This window comes from Pavona decussata, unplaced genomic scaffold (assembly GCF_977016875.1).
Source record: "Pavona decussata unplaced genomic scaffold, jaPavDecu1.1 SCAFFOLD_254, whole genome shotgun sequence".
NCBI lineage: Eukaryota > Metazoa > Cnidaria > Anthozoa > Scleractinia > Agariciidae > Pavona > Pavona decussata.
Window position 1 is genome coordinate 566,095 of NW_028145657.1, and position 15,889 is coordinate 581,983.

Genomic DNA, 15,889 nt, shown 5'->3' on the forward strand with positions numbered 1-15,889 from the left:
TTTTAATACCTACAAACAATTCCCGCTATATGAACATTTTCTCTTTTTCCCAATATTTTTCTTCTTATTTACATTTTTTGTTTGTTTGTTTATTTGTTTGTTTAATTGTTTCATTGTATCTGGAGTTCAGGTAGGTAATATTTCCACCTCCCTCTAATATTCTGCTCTTCACAGGCTTGCCAAACCAGGCATTCACAGTTCGCAAGATTATAAAGAGCGCTTTCCTTTTGAATGGAAAAAGCGGTCGTTTCTGGTTTGACCATTAATGGAAAAGTCCTTCCCACTGACAATTTCGAAAAAAAAAATAACTTCAAACGTATTCCTCTTTTCTCGTTTTTATCGAAATGACCGATATATCAATGAATCATTTGCCTCGTCACACTTACGTACCATGCTCTAGCGGAAAGAACCGTTCCATTTGATTCCTCAACGGAACAAGTGTTGTTTCCACACAAATGGAAAGCACTCGAGAATTGTACTGTTCCATTTGGCGGGAAATTTTGACCGGTTTCTCCATATAAATACAAAGCGCTAAAAAACACAATGGTAATTTCCGTTTTTCATATGTTACTCATCAAGTTTAACCGAGACCCACTCACAAAAAAACGTTTGTGGAGATTTCACCGTAGAAATTTTAAGTCGAGTTTTAGCCGACATGCGTAAAGTGTAGGATAGCAGAGGTTCCTTGGCGATTTGTTACGACGAAATCCACTGAAAAGACCTGAAAAGCGATTTTTCCTTGAAATATTTACAAAAAAGAGCTAGCTTATGGAAATGGAATTTTTCAGCCTATCAAATAGCCCTGAAGAGCTGTCTTAGTTGGCTCTCACTCCGCCCGTAGTTTACACAGTCGATTTAAAAATCGCATCCTAGATTGCCATTTGAGGACATTCGCCCGAAATCTTCTAGTATTGATTTTTTTTTTCATACTGAAACGTTTGCTGTGGCTAGGTAATGAGTTACTCGTGTCAGAAATATAAAAAAAAATGGAGGGTTACCGACTTCGTTTCGGAGGTATGATATCTGAAAGACCACCCTTGTTTGACGTCCGTTAAAGTGAACGTAGTCTTTAAAGACCGTATTTGCAAACTCTGCAAGTTATAGCGGGACTCAGGTAGAAGAATGGGAAAATTTAAAACTTTCCACAATGATTTTTTTCCAGAATTTGGAGAATTGGAAAAGAAACATGTACAATCAAAAAAGGTAGAGATTACCGACCATTTGACTGAGAAAACTGTAGCAAAGTTACTGCAACGGCTATCAGCTCTATATGTGGTTAGATTTTTAAGTGGTAGAAAAAAAGGGATGGCAGGCATCAGGCCCCCTTTTTTTCTTTCACTTTTCCTCGCTCCCCTCCTCTCTCCCCGATTACAGTCCCGTAAGCCCCGACACAGATAATATTATTAATCAAAATGGGTAAATGGAGCTAAAAGGCGATTGCCTAATGAGAGATCTCAAAACGACCAATAGTGAACTTCAAATGTCAAGACATGTATACTAATTTCTTAACGGCTTATAAATTTAAATTATCAAGCGATCTAAAGTTGCCCTTCCGTGCAATCGTTTGCAGCATTCACCGGTAGGTAAGGGATGTCAGGGTTATTATCGCTGGGGTGTGGTGATGGATGATGAAGCTCAATAGTAATGATGTAAACAATGGCGCCCAGTACTCCTCCAAGCGAACAGGCTACAACTGGTACCCAGGCCCAATGATTTGCAGCCCTAAAAAATAACGCAACATGTGACATTAAATAAGTTTTATGTCTTATGTTAACCGATTTAAAACTAATCTTATTCGCAACCACAAGACCAGTGATACAGATGAGTAATAAATCAATCGATGACTACACGTCTATGAGTCGATAATCAATGACCTTTCAATTCGCAACGCTTATTCATGGATAAGACTATATGTCGTTGATGTCATCGATGATGTTTCTTCCCTCTAAATGTAAGATTAAAAAGTGACGTGAGCACAGCAGACAGCAGTCCTTTGTTTTCCTTAGGGACAGTAAAGCGAGCGAACCAAGCGAGGAAACTCGACGCGAGGAGGGAAGTTAAAAATATATAATTATATCAACATAATCTTTTTCGCTTCCCTCGCGCGTCGCGTTTCCTCTCGCGTGGCAATTTTCGCGCGCTCTCGCGAGGCTCTCTCGCTTTACTACTGCCTAAGTAAAATGCGGGACTGAAATTAATTCATCAGTACAGAACTTCGCAAAAAGTGTGAAGTTTCGTAGCCTGCGAGAGCAGACGGAAAAGACGTCTGCTAGCGCAGGTTAGAATTTTCGTAGAGATCTGATAAAACATTCCGATAGTCTACAGGTAATGGTAGCCCGCTGCCGATACAGTTCTTTGTTAAAACTTTAATACTTGCTCCAGTTTGAAACAGACCACTACGAAACATATTTTTGCGCAAATCATCGTGGCAAATCTATTCATGAACTCGGTTTTTCATTTATCTCTTTGTCTAAAAAGGTCGAGCGAACTGGGAATTGTGATGATTGGACTGAGAAACGAATGAAAGGCAGAAGGACAAATGAACGATCGAAGGACTCACTGATCAATCCGTCAACTCACCCTGCAGAAACCTTATCACGGACAGAAGTAAGTTGAAGTCCAGGCAAATAAGAATTACTGAAAATAACTTCTCCTATCACTAACGTTCTTAGGCTATTACGAATCCGGACACCACATCGTGTTCCCGAAGATGTCAGTTAATTAATCAAGTGCCTAATATTATCACCCGAGAACAGCTAATCGTCTCTTAACAAAGAATCACATACTTACGTAAACACCCCAGAACCCCACCCAGCCATTGCAGTAAACACTCTAGGTCCCAGATCCCTAGCGGGATTGATGGCATAACCACAGTTGAATCCAAAAGTGGCACCGATAACAAACACCACCAGACCAATCATGACCGGTGCCACGCCCTTGTCGGGGGCATTGTTATTGCGGTCCAGGATTGCAAAAATACAGCTCACAAGAAGAGCTGTACCAAACAGCTGAAGATAAAAGAAACAGAGAACAGATTACAAGGCTTTACCTAAAATTAATATTGAATGTGGGTGGTCTTTTCTCTCTCCCTCTGTCCCTTTTCCCTAAATGCGAATTCGAGTATCCAATCCCTTCCTGCTTTGTAGCAGTTGGTTTGTATAAATTAAAATTAACCCGCCATACATTTACGAAAACGATTCTCGTGCCGCAATATTTTCCACTGTACGTGCACGATACCCGAGATGATCTCTCGAGTGATATCCGCGAGTTTTAAAAATTACCGAATAGAAAGATACTCGGATGCTTGTCTTTATGTAGGTATGCATAGGTTTCTAGAAGTTTGCAGTTTGACTTGGGCTATAATCGGTCGCACTCCACGCTAGTGAATCGCCCACCCCTACCCCCCACCCCTTCCCACACTTTTTTTGATCCTAAGTATCAGAATAAGTTCAACCACAAAATGACACTGGCCTCAAGGGAACAGCAGAAAACTAGCCTGCGCAGCAGCCGGACTGCAACCCTCGGTAACTGGGGGTTATAGTCCGTCTACGGGACAGGCTACAGAAAACGCGCACCATATAACTTATAATACCTGATCCGCGAATCCATTTCCCGTGGATACAAAGTTCTGGGGATAGGTTGCCCAGATCCCAGCCGTGCCGTTTGCACCAAGTACCTGTCGGACGCCACCGTCAAATGCGTTGAGAGCGTCTAGATAAACAGGCCGAATGAAGAGAGTTTGAGTGCACAGGTAACACGTTTGTCATATTCTATAAAACAGTACAACACTTGCCCTGAAATACAAAGAGTGCTTTCCATTTGCCAGCAATGGCAGGCCAGGCCGTACAGTCCGTAAATCGAACGCGTCATTTTGAAGGGATGGTGTTAAAAAAATCTTAAAAAAATTATCACTCCGACAAATGGAAAGCGCCCAAAATGACATTCAGTTGGTAATCAAGCAAAAAAAAAAAAAAAAAGAATTCTAAGCCCGGTTGTTCGAAAGCCGATTAATGCTAATCCCCGATTAAAAGTAAACCGAGATTTTGACCTCGCTCGTTAAAAATGTTTTTAATGAGCTCCTTTGAAGCTAATGGTAAAGAGACGTCAAAGTCAAAAAAATTGAAGAATCTTTATTGATAAGTAATTAAAACTCGAATCAAAGTTCACGTTAACCCAGGATACGAATTTTGATTAGCTTAATCGGGCTTCGAATAACTTTGAAATACATTTCAATTGCTCCAATCATACCGAAGCACGTCCATTGTCGCTTGACGAGCGATATGAATGAATCGCTTAAAAAAATATAAGACCACATAACATGCATATGTCCCTACCATAGTAAATTCCATACACAATGGCAGACGCAATAAACGCTCCCAGGAACTGAGCCAGGCAATATACGGGAACTTTAATCCAAGCCAAGCGACGAACCACGGCAAAGGCCAGGGTTACAGCAGGATTCATGTGCGCACCTAAGAAAAAGTAAAAACTGAGAAAAAACTTGGAGTAATTCCCATGTTTTCCCTGAAGAATACTCGAGGAAATTTTAGCGAGCACACGTATTTCACGGACCACTAGTAGCCTAACGTAAAAAGACCTTGTAAGGACGTCATTGCAACGTACTAGTGCGCGAAGGACAAGTTTTGGCAACCTATGTGTGACTCTGTGACAATGGGGACATGTGCTATCTACCATGCGGCGGGTCCCCTTCCCTTCAGCATGTGATAGTTTTACACACTCCAGGTGCTTTAAAAAAGAGGCACACATCAGGTGTTAATCTCTTTCGAATTTCAGCAACTGCCTTCCCATGCGTTGATGCCAATTTGCAACGGAATACGCATCTTGAGACAACTCCCTTCAGTACCGTTTTCTCTGGCCGCCATGAGATCTCTTGCCCCCATGGTAAGCCGCGAATGTCACGGTCCCGCCTAGGATAGCAAATGCCTTACTCTTAAAGGTAAGAGGAAGGTCGATCACTCACCCGATATCCCTCCGGCCCAGTAACAGCCAAGTGTAACCCCAATGCCCCAGCTGAAGTTTATAGAGAAAAATGTGCCGTATTTCCCGCGACTGAGGACCGACTGGGCTATGGAGCCCACGCCAAAGGACTGAAACAACAGGGAATAAAACGTGAATAAGACCTCAAAACAAACCGTACTTTCACACTAAAAAGTCAACTTGCAGTTTTACAAACCACTAAGATGAATGTAGCCATGCATTCGGCCAGTGCCTCTCTCATTAGAGGAGAAAGTCTGCCCTGGAATCTGCTTGTCATGTTGAATCGTCAGTGGAATCTGTTGATGTGAAAACAACTCGCACAAATAAGTTGAAATTCTAATTTAGAACCATACAAAGATGTGGCTGAATTGATCCGAGAGGATTCGTGCCTGGGGAGGGGGGGGGGGGTGCTCCTCTATATAAGCTATACAGGTACAGTATATGCCGCCCCAAAGGGTATGTTTTTGGTCTGAAAACGGGTATGGATTTTGACCATTATGGTCTTAAATCGGGTATGGTTCATGGGAACCACGAGAGCGATGTGCGACAAATGCAGACTGCCGACTTGCAGACTCAACATTCTGGCCTTTCCCAATTCATTTCAAAAATAATATTGTATAACCTCCGCCATTCCACATCATGCGCTGTCCGCTTGGTATGCTTTAAGGCTACTTGGCTACTTTCACGGTTGTCCTGAAGGACAAAATAACTGTAACGCTTGAATAACGCTGTGCAGCTAATTCGTTCTTGCCAGGCGTTCGATACCTGATAAACTCAATCCAACAGGCCTCGTTCGTCGGCGAGTTTACCCGATCCTGACATTTTAGAATGTAAAAAAATCGCTAAAATTGTATTTTTGTCAGAAACTACCCCTTATTATGCTGTCCACTGCTATATAGTTTGACAACGTTTTCTCAAAACTGGCGCACGTACGAATTTCATTCCTGAAGGACAACCGTAAAAGTAGCCAAATATCAAAGCGTACCAAGCGGACAGCGCATGATATGGAATGGCGAAGGTTACACAATATTATTGAGAAAGGCCAGTATGTTGAGTCTGCAAGGGGGCTGCAAGTCTGCAGTCTGCATTTGCCGCACACCGCCACGACAGCGTATAAACGTACTTGTCTTTTAACTCCAAATGAATAGTAGAGAAAGAGAGGTATCCAAAATATATCATTCGAGCTAGATTTTCAGGTGAATTTTACCAATTCTTGACTTCGGCAGTGATGCGAGGCGAAGCTTAATTACGCTACAATAAAGGTCTGAAAACGGTATGGATTTTAGAGGCTAGGTCTGAAAACGGGTGTGGAAAATGACATTGGTGTGAAATAGGGTCTGGATTTGGAGAACCGGGCGGCATACCCCGAACCCACCCCTACCAAAATTCCGAGGAGGACCCCCCCCCCCCGGCATTTGTACGAGACTCGCCATTGACTTATGAAGTGCAGTTCACTTGAAAGAACGCTTGAGAATAGCCTGCAGAACAGGCGTTATTTTTTGGCGTTTTTCAGGCGAGCGGAGGCAAGCACGGAGCGCGAGTTACACACGACAACACAAAACAGAACAAACAAACGAAACTGTTTTAAAATATATTACGTTGTGTCAGCTTTGCAGTAGTCTTTGGACTTCTCATCGTCTATTTTTCAAGTTTGGCTGATTAGATCTCCTGTGAGATCCAACGTACAAAACAAGCAGGATCTTCGTTCACGGCTTTTGCAGTTTTTAAATTTTCATCAAACGAAACTGAACCTACGAGCCACCCCCCACCAAACCTTCACACTAAACCCAGGGCCAAAACCATGTTTTCACGAAAACCGCTTGGCTCTGAAATCTGGTTTATGTCCTTGTTATCTAAGGTCTTCCAAAACAAACAAAATGATGGTCTCCATTCCTCTATTATTCTATGATTCTTGTTAGCATTGGTTGATCTCAGTACGCATTGAAAAACTCTGGAGTACGTGACTTCGAATATTGCGTGACCAGATAGGAATAGACCTGACCGAACAAGATTTTAGATCATGTGGAAAATTCATTTTAACATTCCAGGTTTTAACCGTTTTAATTTCATGAAAATGTGCTTTTCCGTTCTCAAGATATTTATATAACTACAAGTCGAGAGAACTGAGCATGTTTATAATTGTTATGTAAACGACGAAAAGTGATTAAAAAAACAACATATCAACAGAACAATATCCATTCTATTGTAACGTGATCGAAAGGGGTTACTCACACAGTATTACATTATGTTAATTCTACTGTATTTTGGAGAACTTTACATATCGAGAAAAAGTGCCGTGTCTACTTGAACTGCCCTCTGTTACACTGAATCGAGTTTACTCGAAGCACGAGTCAAGTTCGAGCTCGAGTGAAGTTTTTCAGTCTTTACGAGTCAAAAATCAATCCGCTGTGACATGTTAAAACGTTGTAAAATTAAATACAGAATTCAAAAGGATATCGCGTAGAATTCAAGCATAAAAAATCGAGCTGAAAAAATATAATAAAATGCCACTCGGTATGAAGATGTTGAGAGACAGCACTGACTACACCACATGTAGCTGATGATGTTCATAGCTTGCTTTTACGGTCTGGCTCGCTTTCTGCGAGCGAATTACTCGCGACACGTATCCTAGTTGTGTTGCTCGGCGACAAAGGTAGAGATTGTGCCAAAATATTAAATATCTTCATAACTGTGTCTAGAACATGACTGGCGTTAAAGAAAAAGAAATTGCAAGCAGTGCCAGATTAGTTAAAGCAACTTATTTGAGTGTCCCTTGCGAATCGCAACCTCCTTCGTCAGCCGGCACTGTGATCAATGAAGCGAATCAGTGCTGAAGTCTTTGTTATTCCTTATAGGTTATTGTTTCGCATACACACTAAACAATGAACATTAGTTAAATTCATGCTTTGTTTTACCTCGAAAATCACTATTTCGATACCGCTTTCCTTCACGTGCAAACTGAGTGTAATGCAGGTTGATAAGATGAACAAAGTTCCCGATCGTCGGATCACCAGCAACTTGGCACCAAGTCGAGGTATAACAAAAGAAAATTTACATCACGCTATCACGCATGAGTAACGCGTTCTTTTTAAAAAATTACTTGATCACACAGGCCAAACAATTATTCGGACACAGGGTGTCAACGGCAAGCTACTACATGTCTCCAGAGGGCCTTTGCCGAGCCTCTATTGATAAGTTGCTGTTCATTAGAAGAATATTAAAAAAATATTCTTTGAGTTTTCACTGACAACCTAAATAATCCCTCAATCATGAGGGGTAGGGTAGGTTGTCATGGTGAATAAATTAATTCCCAACTAAAATCAGTCAGACTTTAGCGCAAAGTAACAAAAGATTAAATTTATTTCAAGTCTATAGCTAAGTACAATAAGACACTCGCTGCTACACAGTTCAAGATTTTATGGAGGTTGAAACGGAACAGTTCGAAATTTGGACTTCCAGCCAGACATTCTCATCATGTTAATTTATCATTCACTGGCAATTTTAGGCAGGGACGTCGCCCTTAGCAATGTTGCCTGAACGGATACCATGTAAAGTGAAAGTTTCGTTAAATGTTGATTTTTCTCAGATAACTTGATATTCCACCAAAAAAGGTGTAGTACAGTAAAACAGAAATATTTACCAGTACATTATTCAAAAAGTTGTTGGGCATGCAGTCATTGACGCTGAAGAAAATGATCATGATGATGATGATGATGAAGTTATAAACAATTACGATCATGTAGATGAAGATGGTGATGATGATGATGATGATGATGATGATGATGATGAAAAATGCTAATAATGATGATTTTAATGCCCTTGTTAGATATGACTTTGATGCTCATGGCTCCTAATCATATTATGACGTACAATGACCAAGATAACAAAGACAACGACAATTATGATTGTCCAGACCAGGAAGAGCTGCACTTTTTATCTGGCAACAATTTGGTCTAGTAATTGATTGCTCATGACTTTATGTTTACATGGGAACAAGATTTTGACAACTAATTTTATTCCAAATTTGGATTTCTTACCTTTTGATGAGAAAATTTAAGTTTAGTCTGGTAAAATGTACATTTTTATACCATTCCGATAATTTTTCTTATTTATTGGTTTTGATGGTGGCTATGAGGAACTAGTGACGTAATTCATGTAACACGAGATCGTCGATCTACAATGCAGACCTCAAAGTTTGGAACATACCGTACATCCTCCAAGTCTTATTGCTGTAGCTTCAGAGGTCTTGATGTTAATATGAAGCAACCCCTGTACAGACTCAGAAATCCAAAAAACACCAGGTGCTGGCTGAATGTGGTTAAATATAGGTCAACATGGCATATTAAAATGGTGTTTTTGATATATAGTATAATTGTGAACCGAAAAGTTGTGGAACTTGAACGAACACAGAAGTATCTTATCAGATAGAGATACTTCTTTTAATTATCAATTACTTTAATGTACTGTAGCTGGCCTCTGGTACTTAAAATAAAATAAATGTTTTGAAAATGACCTCTCACCCCCCCCCCCCCCCCCAAAAAAAAATGTATTAAACCCCATAAGTGTTTCAACACCAGCTGTAACTGAACTGGCTTTAATTCATATCAGCTGGTTTTCAGAGTCTTTCGTATCCTTTTTGCTGGTCGTAGATACGGATTATCAAACGAGTCTGTGCTTGGCGTGCTCGTGTACAACATGCCATTAGATGGTGATTCTTGAGGTTGGAATTCAATCTCGTCAAGGTCTCCAACTGCAGATAAGTAAGGCAGTGCAGGTGATTCATTTATGAGTACTGTAGGAAAAGAAAAGAAATAATTTTAAAAAAGTATTGTCTGACCATCTGATTTCTTGACCTGTGCCTTTGATTAATTTCCACCTCTTCTTCTGTCTTAATCCATGCTTCTCTCTATTTCAACAGTTCCTCAATCCCTGCCATTTTGAATTTTTTAGTACTCAGTCCCACACTGAAACCCCTAACAAATGCTGGGTAGGACTTTGATTTGACTGTTGCCAAGATACCATCATTCCATTCAATCACAGCAACAAAAATACAATAGGAAGTGGTTTTTTTTTAGTCATGATCTCATAAGATCAAAAACCCTATCTAGGCTGGTAATGGGCAAGAAGAAAACCTTATTTCAATAATCGGTTGCGCAGCCAACTTTCAAAATAATAATATGGAAGTAAACTGTTCAACGTTCTTGTTACGTTACCATGAACTGGCAACAACTTCCTACCCAGTGTCTGTTAGGGGTTTCAGTGGCCAGCATAGAATTGGACCTCAGTGCTGACAACCTCAAAATGGTGGCAATTGGGGAGCGTCAAACCAGAGAGAAACAAGGATTAAAGTGGGAAGAAGAGATGGAAATCAAAGACGCAGGACATGTACAACATATCAGATGGTACAATGATAATTTTATTCAAATGCAGTCCATGCATACGGCAGTTGTACAGGTCAAACCAGAGAGCAGGCCTAGCTACACTGGTGAAAAGGGTGAGTGAGTGTAGACATTTTGATGGTTGGTTGTACAGCTGTAGGTAACTTTGAAGTTTATTGGCTAACCACTTACTTTAGTCTACCAAGCAGCCACCATTTGGGTGAAACATTGCACTGAACCCAAATAAAAGCTACATTAGAGGCTACCAGCCCCAATGGCTGGCAAAACTGTTGGAAGAATTTTTAAACCAATAAATTGATAAAAAAAAAATACCAAAACGCCTCACAAAACAACATGTCAATTGCTTATTAAATGTAAAAGTTCAGGATGCTGCTCAAACTTACATGGAAAAGATGTGGCATCTAAACCTTCACAGATCCCAGAACTGAGCTCTGCTGTCTTTGCTAAAAATCTGCCAAGTCAAACACATTGGAGCTACATGTAATAAGAGAAACTTGAAAAAAAAATAATAAAAACACCCACAATTTACAGTGCAACGAACTCAACTATGGCCACCGAAAAAACCGACACTTTGAAATTTAGAGAAATATTCTCGTTTTTGATTGGTTTACAAACTACCAAAGCCAGACTTCTTTGTTGTAAATGTGACCTGTGATTGGCTGATCAATGTTGGGTGGCCCTGGTTGAGTTTTTTTGCATTGTAATACACCATACATTACTCTAATGGTAAAATAACGTATTAATAATGTAAAGTTCAATGCATGCATGGCACCGGTTGGGGGGTGAGGTGGGGTGTGGATTGTTGCTTAAGGCTACACTGTAAAGCAAAGTTTACACCAGAGTGCAGCATTGCAATATTACCACAAGTAAAATTACAACAAAATTTGTTCAAGCACATCAAATGTAGTACACACACTACACCAAGGAATAAAATACAATTAATTTTGGTGTGAAGTCACTGAATGATCTATTTTGAAAATGTTCACATTACATTAACCACATGTGCTACACACCTGAACATACTCATGTCTGATGTCCATTACAAATAATAATTTAATCAGCTATTAAGGCAACTTGATAACAAGTTCCATATCAAATTATATTGAAGGAAACCTCCACTCTTGAAACATGTTAACGTTACATTATTGAAAATACAATTTTCTTTGAAATTTCATTGGAAATCACGGAAATAATATTTCAGTATCGAAAAACATAATTTGATTATCGGCTATTTTCGCTTTTAAATTTCCCGCGCGCCGCCATCTTGGATTTCATGACGTAATAAGGTTGCTCAATTGTTTTACACAAAAGACCTTCTGCTGAATAACAATGGTGGCAACCATTACACGTCATCAAATTCAAAATGGCTGCCCCCAGGAAATTTAAAAGCGAAAGTTGTTGATAATCATATCTAATTTTTAACACACTTGAATGTCATTTCTACGTTTTAGACAAATATTTAGAATTTAGACACCATTTCCAACGCTTACCCGTCAATTTGTTGTGAGAGTGGGGGTTCCCTTTAAGTACACACAACCAATTTATCATTTTATTTTTAAAACGTTCTGTACAAGAAGTTGAAACATCTTTGGACCACTCTTCACGACAAAAAAGCCCTGAAGATCTTCCAAGGGGGCCTACTGAGACCAGGTGGGACACCAATTTTTAGAATGAACCATGCGTAAACCATTAAAGAAGTTATCTCACTTTGACAATCCTTCTTCGATGTCTTTTCTCTGTGCTGCATACTTTTCTCTCACTGCTTGATATTCTTTACTTGACTGTCTGAAGGCCTATAAAGTAATGTTTACAAAAATAAGGTCTTATTCAATCTTCAGTGGACTTTTATTAATTTATTTTACGGTACTCAAGTCATAATATACATATAATAATATTCATGACCTATCTCAGTAGCAATAATTAAAGCACTCTAAATTTCACTGTATTTTACATTAACAGAGTCTTTCTTTTTAATTAACTTACTGGTGTCTTGATATAAGAATGTGGATCAGGAAGTGGAGGTAAGTGTGCTGGAATGTACGCAGGGCGGGTCTGTCTGGTTCCAGCTGCTAAGGACTTAGGTGAAGGTGCAATACGCGATTTTAGAGCTACAAAAAGAAGCAAACAAGTTTAAATTGTTTCAGTTATGAAAACTCTCATAACGTACCATGCAACTTGTCTGGCAGCAAATTTCATTGTAAGAAGACAGCACAAAATGTACGAACCTTGCATCATTATTTTACTTATTTACGTGAATTTTAGTTTGGTTTAGTTCATTTTTTTGAGAGGGGGAGGGGTGTTACTAACAATACTTAATTCAAAGCCACTGGGTTCATGATTCATGGGTTGAGTGGGTTGGATTAGGTCACTAATGGACTGATAGTGGCTGCCAGCGGTGCCAGTATATATGCTGATGTTCGATCTCACTATTGCACTGAAGTAATGTAAACCACATTTGAATATGTAAATAGAAAATGCAGTATAAAAATACCATTACCATTAACTACATGTATCTCATACTGAATTTTAGGTTTTTGCACAGATTTGCTTCACTGCTTGCCTGCAGCTTACAATATGTTCACAATACATTCTCAAAACACAGCCCCACGTTCTTTTCCACATCTCAGCTGGCTGGCAAATTTTCTGGTGAAAATCCCATGAATTATAAAGGGCCGTTTTTTCTCTTACAGCTCGTGCCCTTCTTTGGTTTCATTCACAAAGAAACATGTACCAGGTGCCTTTTAAGGGTTTTTATTTTCTGGAAAATGATGCCTGAAACAGGCAAAAAAAGACAGGGCAAATTTTTGTGAATAAAATTGTAGGCCACTGAAAAGAGTGTAGCAGATCTGAGCAAAAGTAAAAAAAAACCTGCATGTAGAATTCAACAAGCGAAACTTTTCTTCTGAGCCATTCAATGTTAAATTAAGCAGAACTGAGTTAAAAGATGTACATTCAAGTAACTGTATGACACTCACTAGCATATCAAGGCTCATTTGCTCAAAAGCCAGCTCACTCATTAAAAATGATATTAAGAGCTAATTTCAGGCTTATGGTTAAAGAAAAGTCTACATCAAACTGTGGGACAAAAATCTTTTGGGAAAATCTTTATTGATTAGCAATTAAACTCAAGTCAAAGTGCATGCTAACCCCTCTCTCCTCCGCAGAGGCTCCGCTGAGAAAAGTGAGTGCAGGCGTAAAATTCCGTGGAAGGCGACGGCGGGAGCCTCTGCCAGAAACCACGCCCAACATGGCTGCGACCCGGGGGAGTCATTTTGTAACTAGGGTGGTGTGTGTACTTATGTCATGAAAATGGCGGGTGTTTGTGAAATTGTCATGTTGGGCGATGTGGGAGATTTACTCACGAAAACTTACCTACATGCTTAGAAATCGGGGAAAGTTTGTTCCTCTCATGATGACTGTTTAGAAAATGCTTTTATTTTGCTGTGATGCCTTGAATCATCACTACAAGAATGAAATTCAAATTACACGAGCGGCGATCGTGTGGAGATAAAAGAGTGCATGAAAAGAAATGATTTATTGAGGAAACGTCTGCCAGCTGAGACCAAACAAAAACTGTCAATTCAGTCTTAAAAGAGACTAGAGCAAGTAAGCTTAATGTTTTAATCAAAGCGTATTTTTTTCTATACTCCAAAACGACCAAACTTGATATTTTTATCTTGTAAACAAGTTTAATCAGAAGAAGTCATAATCATCTTTGGGTGATTTAATTAGCATTTAGTTCTCACGGGGGGTTGTTATTTACTGTGATGAAACAACTGTCTTTTAAATTAAGGTTATAAAAGGCTAAAAGGCCTTTCAAGCTCAGAAAAAGCAATTATTTGTTGGTGACTATTGTTGACTTTCACGAAGCGAAATGTACTAAGTTCACTCTCCACGGGTTTCAAGGTGGGCTTCGAATACAAACGATTTTGCTTTTTTCTAGAAATTGTGAAATCTCACCTTAAAATTAATGACCCCAAACTGTAGAGACAAAGTAAACGCTGACTTCCGCCAAGAATGAAACTGTCAAATTTAGAGATGACCGAGAAATCTAACGATGTACAAGAAAACGACACGCTTCTGGCAGAGGTTCGCCGCCAAGTCAACCCTCTCAGCTTTTGCACCTGCACTCACTTCGTTCAGCGGATACACAAAATACCCCATAAAACCTCTGCAGAGGAGAGAGTGCTAACCCAGGATTACTTTTAAAATTGGGCTCTGAACAACTGGGTTCAGATTTACAAAATACATATAAGAAGAAAACTCACGGTTGTTGACATGGATCCGATTAACACGCTTTCCATAAGATGGGAGAGAGTCAAGATCGGCTCCTAAATACACACAAAAAAAATAGTCAACCAAGGAATATTCAAGTTTTGAAGACTTAATTGTCATGAAAACGTTTGAGTTGCATGTAACTAAATGTTATAACTGATGATCAAAGAGACGTTTAAACATAATTATGCAAGTTTTTTGTTTAAGGTATTAAACAGGATGCATTTTTTTTAAATATTGACAGTGAACAGCACTGGAACAGGACAAGTTATTTCATGGAGAGAAAAAGCAATAAGAACATACAAATATAAACATACCCATGTCAATTAAAGCTACTTTTACATCACTTAATGTTGGCTTGACACGTGCTGACAGCTCACAGCTGAGTTTACAGCTATGCCCAAGTTCAGACAAATCTAAAACAAAAGCAAAAACGAAGGGAAATACACGTATGTACATGTAGAGAAATTTTGATTAAAAAGTAAGCTTAAACCCTGTTAAACCCCTCGCCTGTGCAGCATGGGTGAGTGAGCGCAAACAACTCACCAAGGAGACCAGGGTATTTGAGCCCGGAGTTTTTCCCAAACTGATTAGCTTTTAAATCGTTGAAACTGACTAAAACTAGAACAGTTAACAACATTGAATATGCCGTGTGCAGTAAAATCAACCTTACATGTAGCTTGTCAACCTTGTTTAATTTGATTAACTAGTGTTATTAAAAATATCACAAAAAGCAGAAACGGTACGAAAACAAAACAAATAAACGTAGAAATGTCTACATCTCTATTCATACATGGGACAGTAGTTCTTACAGTCAACGAGAAAAGCAATCGAATACAGGAAGGCAAATGATCAAAGCGGTTCGATAACAAAAACAAAGCTCGCTTCGGGTTGGCATTGTTTAAGAGAGATAACATACATAAATAAAATGTGATTGCTTACAACTTTCAAGCATTTCAGTAAGAGTCTCCAAGGCTATCTTGGTAGCCGATGTGAAGCCTTGTTCTCGCAGCAAAGCACAAATAGAAATCTCAAGAAGACGCCGGTTTACAGAGTTTATGTCCGCCATCTTGGAAGTGCAATAAATTACCCAGAATCCCCCTGGAGTGGCAATGAATGCCGAGAACCACTGTTGGGGAGGGGTGGGTCTGGAAACAATTAACGGGGCATGTTGGGAAGCGCAGAACTTGAGAAAGTCTCCTGTCTTGAGTGTGTTA

General features: G+C 39.5%; 2 protein-coding genes across 3 annotated transcripts; both read right to left on the bottom strand.

The window, feature by feature from the left end:
* Positions 1 to 73: 73 nt before the first annotated feature.
* Positions 74 to 8,117, bottom strand: LOC146456425 (aquaporin-3-like). 2 transcript variants are annotated; one of them, XM_085093122.1, is made up of 7 exons: positions 8,099 to 8,117; positions 5,195 to 5,294; positions 4,982 to 5,108; positions 4,335 to 4,472; positions 3,593 to 3,711; positions 2,791 to 3,008; positions 74 to 1,722 (listed from the first exon to the last, which is right to left on the bottom strand). In XM_085093122.1, the coding sequence occupies exons 2-7, from the start codon at positions 5,273 to 5,275 to the stop codon at positions 1,539 to 1,541; spliced, it is 867 nt and encodes a 288-aa protein (XP_084949248.1). In that variant the 5' UTR covers positions 5,276 to 5,294; positions 8,099 to 8,117; the 3' UTR covers positions 74 to 1,538. The 2 variants fall into 2 exon arrangements, with proteins under 2 accessions (XP_084949248.1, XP_084949247.1); XM_085093121.1 differs by lacking the exon at positions 8,099 to 8,117 and adding an exon at positions 7,914 to 8,067.
* Positions 8,118 to 8,328: 211 nt separating this feature from the next.
* LOC146456426 (transcription initiation factor TFIID subunit 8-like) lies at positions 8,329 to 15,825 on the bottom strand. Its single transcript, XM_085093123.1, has 7 exons — positions 15,615 to 15,825; positions 14,990 to 15,088; positions 14,666 to 14,728; positions 12,381 to 12,505; positions 12,105 to 12,190; positions 10,781 to 10,848; positions 8,329 to 9,790 (listed from the first exon to the last, which is right to left on the bottom strand). The coding sequence occupies exons 1-7, from the start codon at positions 15,739 to 15,741 to the stop codon at positions 9,603 to 9,605; spliced, it is 756 nt and encodes a 251-aa protein (XP_084949249.1). The 5' UTR covers positions 15,742 to 15,825; the 3' UTR covers positions 8,329 to 9,602.
* Between the last annotated feature and the right edge of the window lie 64 nt (positions 15,826 to 15,889).